The sequence below is a fragment of the Geotrypetes seraphini genome, chromosome 16 (genome assembly GCF_902459505.1).
Source record: "Geotrypetes seraphini chromosome 16, aGeoSer1.1, whole genome shotgun sequence".
Classification (NCBI taxonomy): domain Eukaryota; kingdom Metazoa; phylum Chordata; class Amphibia; order Gymnophiona; family Dermophiidae; genus Geotrypetes; species Geotrypetes seraphini.
Window position 1 is genome coordinate 7,920,566 of NC_047099.1, and position 11,157 is coordinate 7,931,722.

The 11,157-nt window shown below is 43.7% G+C and overlaps 1 protein-coding gene across 1 annotated transcript; it reads right to left on the bottom strand.

Annotated features, from left to right (window-relative positions):
* Positions 1-2,248: 2,248 nt before the first annotated feature.
* Positions 2,249-3,187, bottom strand: LOC117350416 (olfactory receptor 10G4-like). Its single transcript, XM_033924695.1, has one exon. It carries the CDS (start codon positions 3,185-3,187, stop codon positions 2,249-2,251), a length of 939 nt encoding a protein of 312 aa, XP_033780586.1.
* Between the last annotated feature and the right edge of the window lie 7,970 nt (positions 3,188-11,157).

An 11,157-nucleotide genomic window follows, 5' to 3' on the forward strand; every position in this document is an offset into this window, starting at 1 on the left:
TACGGGGACTGTGTCTTAACAGAGGTTGAAGAATTCAGTCTTCCTGTATTCCCCTCCCCTGAAGTCCCTTGCAGATGGTGAAGTCTGTGATGCTGATTAGAGAATGACACGGTGAAAAAATTGGTCCCCGTCATCGCCCCGTCCCCGTCTCACCATCCTCTGCACCGCCCCGTCACCGCCATTCCTTTCACCGCCCCGTCACCGCCACTGCAACCCCATTCACCGCCCCGTCACCGTCACCGCTGCATATATAAAAGCCTCAAACGGGTACGATTTTAAATACTTTTCTTTATTTACGTATAAAGGAAACATTCTTTAAAACTTTAAAACTTAGTTAAATATTAGTTAATAACTATACAAAAACAAACACGACATGTACTTTTAATGCTTACAATGTTAGCCTACATGGTAAGTAGACGCGGCCGCTGTACCTAATCGCGGCAAATCGTGTACCAAATCGTGTACCTAATCGCGGTCACTATGCTAATCGTGATTAGCATAGTGACCGCGGCTACGGCTGCAAGTCTCCCCTCCCCCCAGCGATCACGGCAGGAGGGCACCCAACCCCTCCTGTAGACCCCCCCCAACGGCCCTCCCGACAATCGCAGCAGAAGGGTACCCAACCCCTCCTGCCGGTCCTCCCAATGGCCTCCCCTAAGATCGCCGGCAGGAGGGTACCCAACCCCTCCTGCTGGACCCCCCCCAACGAACCCTCCCACCCCGGAACCCCCTTAGTCTTACTTTCCAAGTTGGACCGGACGGCTCCTCACACGTATGGCCAGCAGGCTTGCCTCCGTCCAAATGAGGCGGGCCCGCCCCTACCCTGCCCAACCCACAGGATCCTAGGGCCTGATTGGTCTAGGCACCTAAAGCCACTCCCGCTATAGGAGGGGCCTTAGGTGCTTGGGCCAATCAGGCCCTAGGATCCTGTGGGTTAGGCAGGGGAGGGGAGGGGCGGGCCCGCCTCATTTGGACGGAGGCAGGCCTGCTGGCCAGACGAGCGAGGAGCTATCCGGTCCAACTTGGAAAGTAAGACTAAGGGTGGTGTTTCGGGATGGCGGGGTTTGTTGGGGGAGGGTCCGGCAGGAGGGGTTGGGCACCCTCCTATTGGCGATATAGGGGGCTGTTGGGGGGGCCGGCAGGAGGGGTTGGGCACCCTCCTACCAGTGATCATAGGGGGGCTGTTGGGGAGCTGGCAGGAGGGGTTGGATATCCTCCTGCTGCGATCGTCGGGAGGGCCGTTGGGGGGGGGGGGGTGGGGTAGGCAGGAGGGGATGGGTACCCTCCTGCCGCGATCGTTGGGGAGGGCTGGTTCTGTCGGCATGAAGGGCTGAGCACCTTCCTGCCGGCGATCGTTGGGGGGGAGCCAGTATATTGGGGGGCGGAGTCAATGCGGCAACGTGCAGGTGAAACACAGGTAAATAGCGGTTCCTAGAAGGGGGGACATTGGCCTGCGGGGACAAATCTATTCACCGTTTTTGCGGGCGGTGAAAGGATTTGTCCCCGCGTCTGCGGCGATTTGCTAATGAGGTCACCATAACCCGCAGCCAAACCGCAGCCATGCAGCGGTTCGCTGCGGGGATCGCTCCCCGTGTCATTCTCTAATGCTGATGTCACTGCAACTATTTTGGGGGGCACAGAAAAGAGGACAGTGAGAAGTGGCAGGTAATTTTCTTTTTCAAAAAGTAGGCAGCCCCAGTCTACTGGCAAATGGAAGACTGACATTTGGACATCAATACCGAGGGGAGGGGACGGCAGCAGACACAGACAGGTGGAACCAAATAGCAAAATGGTGAGACTTCCAATCGGAGCAAACAAATAACTACATGGGTTGGGGGGAGAGTGAGAGAATGAGGAAGCAAGATGCCAATTTGTAGGCCTCAGGGGAATGCCAGAAACCCTAGAACCAGCCCTGTCTTTCCTTTAGAAACCACATTTCCTGATATTTGAGCAACCAATCCTGTAGCAAACCTCTAATCTATTCCCAAAACACATATCTTTAAGGCAGTTTTTCCAAATGTCTGTTTCATTCTGTCTTCTTCATTCATAAGCTGACTCTAGTCTAAATCTTATAAACAGCATGTTGTTATTTCTTTAATGTGAGGCAGTCTGGCAATAGATCATGAGCATTAATACAATTAATAAATACATTTATCAAAGAACAGAGACAGAAGAGAGCATTCAATATATTAGCAAATACAACTTGACCAAGTTAAGAGTACTTTTCAACTACAATTTGTCCCATATTTTAGGTATTTATTGAAGTCATGTGTCTCCCTCCCAGTTTCATAATGGCTGATTTTACTTCCTTGTTTCTCAAAGTGTAGATGAGGGGGTTTAACATGGGGGTAACCATAGTGTAGAATACGGCAAAAGCTCCATCTGCTGAATGGACAGAGTGAGGTCTCCAGTAGATAACCACAGGGGGTCCAAAGAATAAAATTACCACGGTGATGTGAGAGGCACAAGTGGAGAAGGTCCTTCGCCTCCCTTCTGCAGAGCTAATCTTCAGAATGGCCAAAATGATGTGTCCATAAGAGACCAAGATCAGAAGAAAACAGGTTGAAGCTACAATTCCATTGTTGACCAATATTACAAATTCATTGATAGAAGTGCTGGAGCAAGCCAGCTTCAAAACTGGAGGGATGTCACAGAAGAAATGTTCAACCAGGTTGGACTTACAAAAGGGCAACCTGAATGTTAGGACAGTGTGTATTGTGCCGTGGATAGAACCAGTCAGCCATGTTCCTGCAGCCATCTGGAGACAGACTCTCTTGCTCATAATCTTAGTGTAATGCAAGGGGTGACATATTGCAGCGTAACGATCGTACGCCATGACTGTGTAAAGAAAACACTCGGTGCCACCAAAGAAATGGAAGAAATACAGTTGCATGATGCACCCTGGGAATGAGATGGCTTTTCTCTCGTCCAGAAGATTTACGAGAGTTTTGGGAACAGTTACTGAAGAAAACCAGATGTCTAAGAAAGATAAATTAAAGAGGAAAAAATACATGGGGGTATGAAGTTTGGGATCCATTCGAATTGTTACCAAGATTAGGAGGTTCCCCAATAGGGTGAAGATATAAATGAACAGAATCAGTATGAACAGAGGGATTGTCAGCTCTTCTGCATGTGGCAGTCCTAATAGAACAAATTCTTCCACTAATGTATAATTATCCTTTTCCATGGCTGGATAATCTAGAAGTTAACAGTGGTAATACTTATTATTGATAAGGCTGCATTAGTCCTAAGATATACACATCAAGTGGTTATGAGGTCTTCATCCTGACGATTTAACAAAATGTTTACTAAAATATTTGAAATATGTATTTTTTAAGTAAAGTCTACCAACTTTCCAAGTAAACAAGATTTAAATGTGTATTTATTTCAAAATTCAAAAAGTTCATTTAGAATGCATTTATCAATTCTGTTGAAAAATGCAACCCTATATGTAGGAAAACCATATATCTAAATTTGAACTTTCCTTGGCAGTTATAAGATATTCCTAACTGGTCACTTACCGTGTAATTTCCAAAATGATAAGGAAAAGTGCTTTGCTTTCAGATTCCTGCCTCCTTTGGAGCCCCCTTGAGATCCATCTGTGGAATTAACCAAGGAACGGCCTGGATTGGAACTTCTGATTGGTTGGGGGTGAACTTCTGATTGGTTGGGGGTGAACAGAATTTTCAGAACTATTAGATACTGCCAAAGTGAGTCGACCTGGAAATGATATCTGCTCCTATTCATGTTTTGATGAGCTGTGATGGAGATACAGAAGATGGAAAATAAGGAACAAAATATTTTTGATGATTTTGCTAACATTGGCTGTATGGTTAGTGCAGCTGAGGGTTTGTTAGTACTGCTGGCATGGTTTTGAATGACTCTCTTCAGGAAGGACTCTCAATGAGCCCCAAACTTCACTCTCCACTTCTACCACCAGTTGTTTTGTCCATTGATTTGTTGATATCTCTTCATTTGCATGAGAAGATGGAAAACTGAAAGTGTCAACAGAACTTGGCTTATGCATTACTAAGGGGTCCTTTTACTAAGGCGTGCTAACCGATTTAGCATGTGCTAACCGATGTAGCACGCACTAATCGATTTAGCGCATACTAAAGATTAGCACACGCTAAATGCTAAGGCGCCAAAATGGTTAACGTGTCTTAATAAAAGGACCCCTAAATGCTGTAGGCGCTTTTAGTCAGGTGTACTTACACCAATTACTTAGCCAGCATAAGTGTTTGCGCTGAAAGGTTGGTGCATATCCTCAAACTTATGCAATTGTCAAAATGTGCACTTAGGATGCGTCATCCTGGTATCCAACTTATAGGCAAGTGATATATAATTACCCCTATTTTGGCACCTACAGAAAAACATTTAGGTGCCAGGCTAGCATATATTGTAAAAGTTTGTATACGTTTACTTAAATGCAGAATTTCTAAACATTTACACATATAAGACTAACCCATAAGAACATAAGAAATGCCACTGCTGGGTCAGACCAGTGGTCCATCGTGCCCAGCAGTCCGCTCATGTGGCGGCCCTCTGGTCAAAGACCAGCGCCCTAACTGAAACTAGCCCTACATTCTGGTTTAGCAAGAACTTGTCTAACTTTGTCTTGAATCCCTGGAGGGTGTTTTCCCCTATGAGAGACTCCAGAAGAGCGTTCCAGTTTTCTACCACTCTCTGGTTGAAGAAGAACTTCCTTACGTTCTTATGGAATCTATCCTCTTTCAACTTTAGAGAGTGCCCTCTCGTACTCCCTAATTTGGAGAGTGTGAATAGTCTGTCTTTATCTACTAAGTCTATTCCCTTCAGTATTTTGAATGTTTCGATCATGTCCCCTCTCAGTCTCCTCAAGGGAGAAGAGGCCCAGTTTCTCCAATCTCTCACTGTATGACAACTCCTCCAGCCCCTTAACCAACTTAGTCGCTCTTCTCTGGACCCTTTCGAGTGGTACCGTGTCCTTCTTCATATACGGCGACCAGTGCTGGACGCAGTACTCCAGATGGCCCAGTACAGCGGCATGATAACTTTCTCCGATCTGTTTGTGATCCCCTTCTTTATCATTCCTAGCATTCTGTTCGCCCTTTTTACCACCGCCGCACATTGCGCGGATGGCTTCATCGACTTGTCGATCAGAACTCCCATGTCTCTTTCCTGGGAGGTCTCTCCAAGTACCGCCCCAGACATCCTGTATTCGTGCATGAGATTTTTGTTACCGACATGCATCATTTTACATTTATCTAGGTTGAACCTCATTTGCCATGTCGATGCCCCTTTCTCCAGCTTGATTATGTCACGTTGCAGATCTTTGCAATCCCCCTGTGTCTTCACTACTCTGAATAACTTTGTATCATCTGCAAATTTAATCACCTCACTCGTCGTACCAATGTTGAAGAGCACGGGTCCAAGTACCGAGCCCTGCGGCACCCTACTGGTGACGCTCTTCCAGTCCATTTACCCCACTCTCTGTTTCCTATGCTCCAGCCAGTTTTTAATCCACGTGAGTATTTCATCCTCGATTCCATGGCTCAGGAGCCGTGTGGAGCATTCAGCGCACCGGTTGGCGCTAGAAACCACTAGTGCGGGTTGGTAAAAGGGGAGGGGGTTCAGTTCTATATATGGCACCTGCAAAATCAGTGCTGGAAAAAAAATTGCTCAGAGCCATTCTGCAAACAGTCTCATGGATGATGGCCTGTGATTCATATATCAGCTGCCTCAGGGTTTACGGAGCCAAGTGATCTTACAATTTCAGCAACTGTTCATTCCGATGTCTGATACTTCTTCAAAGTCTGTTTTCCAGACAGTGTTTTTTGTTTATATAGTTCATTGCTATGAATGCCAAATTAAATTGAGAGGGGAAGTTCTTTTAAGGTCCTTCTGCTGATATTGTTTAACCAGAAGTGTGGATCAGAGGCTTTTTCCTTCCTCTGTGATTTTTTTTAGGCTGCTCAGGGCAGGGTTAATGTTCTATTTGTTTAAGGATTGTTGAATACTTGATAATTTGTAGTTCTGGGAGAGTACATCAATTTTTGGAGGTACAACATGGGATCAAACCTTATATCACTAAACCTGACCTAGCCAAACTCCTCTACACCTATGTACTCTCCAAAATGGACTATTGCAATTCCATCTTCAATAGAATCACCGCCAAAGAACTCAAGCACCTCCAGCAAGTGCAGAACTCTGCAATCCGCCTCCTACATGACTTCTACTACCACGGCCTCATCTCCTCAGCCCTCCATGCAGAACACTGGCTACCAGTTAACAACGCTGTGTATTCAAAGCCCTTGTAATGTCCTACAAGACATTCCATCTTACCACCCCTGCCTACATCACATCCAAACTCCCTCAATACACTCCTGCCCGCCCACTCTGCCCTGAAGCTGAGAGACGACTATACATCCCTGTAGGATGATTCCTCCAAATGGAAGTAGCTCATAAGCACTCTACAGCCACTTCATCCCCCATCTTTGGAACCATTTGCCTGCCCAGATAAGATCACAAGACTCACTAATGACCCTCCGGAAAATGCTGAAGACCCTTCTCTTCAACTGAATAGTGCCAACGTACAGTCTCCCCCTTGCTCCCTTTCCTTAACTCCTTCTCTCCTCCCATTTTCCTATTCCATTCTCCCCCTTCTTTGACTCCTTGCTCTCAAGTTTCAAGTTTCAAGTTTAATTAAATTTGATAAATCGCTTATTACATACTAAGCGAGTGACATTAAAAATATATGTTGTACTCCTCCATTTCCATGCTCTCTTTGCTCCCCCTCCCCTTCACTCTCAATGTTTTAACTCACCTGTCTCTTCTACGAATGCCTTTGTCCTGTAATTTACTGTGAATTGTAACCCATTCTGAGCTCCAGGGAGAATGGGATAGAAATCAAAATAAAGAAATAAAAGGAATTGTATCTACAAGATTGTATGCTATCTCCTTTCCTTCTGAGTGATCTATTTTGCCAATTCACATAATGATCTATAATAATACTTGCAATCTTTAAAAAAGTGCTCAAAATGTTCTTGTTTCAGAAATTCAATCTTAGCAGTTAATGATTGGAATAATATCTTGTTCTATATGTACATGTTAGTCAATTAATCCAGTTCTTTGGATTTAAACCCCCTTTTTCTAAACCACAATAGCAGTTATTAGCACACGGAGCCGCGAGGAATGCTCTGCGCTGCTCCCGACGCTCATAGAATTCCTATGAGCGTCGGGAGCAGCACAAAACATTCAGCAGGGCTCCCTGCACTAATAACCGCTGTCGGGGTTAATCTGCTATGAACTATTTGTTGGCAATGATTTAACTGTAACTGCATAAAACATTTTTAGTCTGCATATCTTTATTGAGGGAGAAGTATATAATCCACAAGCAACTGGGTATGCAGAAGCTGTCAGCCAAGTGGGTGTCCAAATGTTTGAATGCTGATAAGAACCGATTGTTTATACTTTTTAAGAAACTGATGTACTTTTATGAATTCTATATTCCTAAATATTCAGCTTACTTGTTGTGAACCGCCAAGAACCATCCTTGGTCTGGCGGTATATAAGAGTAAAGTTATTATTATTATAGAGAAAAAAAGTTTAACATATAAGAAAGAAAGATTTACAATAAAATCCATTTCCATTTCCAAATGTCAGGTTTCTCATACAAAAACATGCAAATTCACTGACCAGATTTGACATTTCATATTCCTAGCACTGAGAAATCCGTTGGTACAGCCTGAAACAAACAGGACTGAAATAAGTTTAGGGAATAATTCCAAAGAGACCCTTAACAATTCCTATGTGAAGAAATCACAATCCAGCAATTAATTCCAAAACAGAATTTAAAAGTCTCTATAATACACACTTTAATGATGAATAGTTAATTTCAATAATTCCATCTTTCAGTCCCTCCTGGGTCCTTTTAATTTCCCCAACATTGGTTTCACAGAAGTCTTTCTGTCAGCTGTGTAAAATCAAAAGTCTTTGAAAGCTGGGTCTAATGATACTTGGCTATCCTGGATTTCTGGTTCTCTGTCCTGTTTATCTCTCACAGAGCACTTAATCAAAATGTAAGCATTACATCTCCTGGGTGCTTGAAGAAAATCACTCACTGCATGAATACGCCTGAGAATAATCACAGAACAGACAGGGTGGCATTAGTATTCCTCTGTCACCTAGAGAATAATTTGGAATGGGGAGCAGGAAATCTCCAAGTAAAGAATAAACATCTTTGATTTATCCCAGAGGACACTGTATTATCAAAAATTAATCTAGAAGGTAGAGAAAAATATTCTGATTTCTTACAGAGCCCCTTTGTAGAGTAATAACTTATTTCAAGTATCATCTTACCCCAAATTATAGATATGAACAAAAATCCAAATATATCACAGATGACATTATTTCCAAAATGCATTTCATTTATTCTGGAGAAAAGGGGGATGTTTCAGAAATGACGTCGCTAATCAACATTCACTCTAAGATGAATGAAAATCTGCCATCCATTTCCTGTTATTGAAAGCAAATCGTGTTGCTAGGATGAGAGGTGCCCAGGGTGGTGGCACCCCTGCACCCCCATTTTCCCTGCCCCCCACCCCCATCTGCTTCTTCCCTTCCCCGTCAGGCCGCACACCCTCACCCCCCTTCCCCATACCTCTTTAACATTCCCAGCACGAGCATAAACCTCATCGGCTCTTCCTCTGTCATCATTTCCTAGGCCCGGGTCCAATAAGTGACATCACAGAAAGATCCAACGCTGCTGCGAGCGGCAGGTTGGGGGTTGCCGCTCATGCCAGGAACATTAAAGAGGCACAGGGGAAGGGAAGGAGGGCACTTGTGCGGCAGTGGGAGTGGGTAAGGTGCGGGGGTCGGAGAGGGGGCCCAAGATGTTGCCCGGGGCAGACCGCCTCCCAACCTCCCTTACTATGCCACTGGCCGTGGCATATTCTGTAGGGAAAGATGGGGAGGGAGGGGCACAGAGGAAGAAAGGCATGAGTAAAGGAAGCACACTAATTAAATGGTAGGCTGAGCTGCTGAATGCGTTCAAGGAATTTACTGTGCGAGTGGGATGGGGCTGGGGATGGGGTTGGAGTGAATGATAGCAACGGGTTAAGTTAGGAGGCATGTTGGTTGTAGGATGTGTCTGCATTTGGGGATTGGTTGATTTACAGTGGTTGCTGGGCTAGGAGAGATGGGGATTGGTGTGTGTGCTAAAGGTCTGATTGGTTAAGCGGGAAGCTGGTTGTGAGGGAAGAACAATTGTTTAGGGGTTGGTTAGGTGGTGGAAGGGTGTGGGAGATTCATTTGGAGGCTTTTGGGTGGTTTCTGGGCCTAAAATTAAGGTTAGGTATTTGGTCGATTTATCCACCCAAGCCCACCCCTTTTTTCTTCTTTGTTTTGGAGAATTTGGGGGGAGTATTTTGCTTGTGGTGGGTGGGGAGGAAGCGAGATGTTTCAAACCCCTAACTAATTGGGTGATAGGCGTCTATCTTCTGAGGCCTAACTTCAAAGTAGGTGTGTTTAGGGGCAGAGAAGGACTTGGGTGGCGCTAGGCGTGACTTTCTAAAGTATTTAGACGCCTATAATGCACGTCTTTAAAACCCAGCCTACATTGCAGGTTCCTAAGTTTTACGTTATGTTGAATTGTGCCTAAGAAGATGGGCGCTTATCACCTAATTAGTTTTTGGGCTCCTTTTACGAAGCCGCATTAGCGGTTTTAGCGCATGCAGCTTTTTAGCGCACGCTAAACCCGCGCTACATGGCTAGAAGTAACGCCAGCTCAATGTTTGCGTTAGCGTCTAGCGCGGCTGGAAGTTTAGCGCACGCTATTACGTGCGTTAAACTGCTAACGGGGCTTCGTAAAAGGAGCCCTTTATTTTTTCAATTGTGAGCTTATTAAAGCTCATAATCAAAGCCAATTTATTAATTAAGTTAGGTGTCTAACTTGGGTGCTTATTTGGCACCTATCTTTAGGTGCTTTTTATAGAATCACCCTCTTTGGGGGGAATTTGTCAAAGAGTGCTAAGTGATTTAGCATGTGATAATGATTAGTATATGCTAAATGCTAAGACACCCATGATATTCCTATGAGCATCTTAACATTTAGCATGTATTGATTGTTAGTGCACACTAAATCACTTAACACTCATTGATGATTCCCCCCTAATTCCCTTAACGTGCGTTAAAATGCTTGATGAATTCCCCCTTAGTGTCCTTATAGCATGACTTGTAGTAAAATAACCCTTCTTAACGTGCCTGCATTGATATTGTCCTCCCTTTCATATCTTTCCCCCCTTAGATAGACCAGGATAGAAGTTAGTAATGTGAGCTACCATTAAGATGGATTATTGTTCCACAGTTGTGTTATTTGAGTACAAGGTTCCATTTTATGGTACTAAAATAGCATGATTTTTGCTAAAATAACCTGCCTTATGGGGGAGTGCGGAAAGTTCTCTGCCCAGCCAAGAAGAGAATGGTGTGGATATAGGTCAATCAATGATCTGAAACAATGTCAAAACCTAGAATCTGTAAATAGACACACAATGAAATAAAATAACACTCTTATCAGCTACAGTGGCAAAATAATGCTCAGAATTTAAGAAGTTGTGTGGTTGGGCTGAGAACCTTTCAGCACCCCCTCATAATGGTAACTAGGCCACACTGATAACTTCCTCCTTATATACATCTATTGATCTATAGATAGATCAATAGATAGATCAATAGATAGATTAATCAATAGATAGATCAATAGATAGATCAATAGATAGATTAATCAATAGATAGATCAATAGAAAATCTCATTTTTAGAGAGTTTGATAGATGGAGATATAAATATTTACATACATAGATATCTTCTTGCTTTACTTTCCATCTCTCCATTAGAAAATGGTTTTACTGACTTTCAAGAACCCAACTCTCCGATAAATCTCTGATCTACACTGAAAAAATAAAATTTTAAATTATGCCCTCCCCATTCAACAATGACCCTGAATCACATAAGGATAATTCATTGTTTTTAATATGTGGAAGTCTAGAAATAAATTATGTATGAGAGTATAATTAATAAATACATGTACCAAGGAAAGCTAACAAATAAGTGTATCCAGTCCATCAGGGAATTCATAGAGACAGAATTAAAGAGTAGTTTTGAGCTCAAACTTTTCCCTTATT

What these genes read in the sequence shown, in the direction of transcription:
- LOC117350416 (XM_033924695.1), bottom strand. Translation starts at nt 3,187, where the DNA reads ATGGAAAAGGATAATTATACATTAGTGGAAGAATTTGTTCTATTAGGA.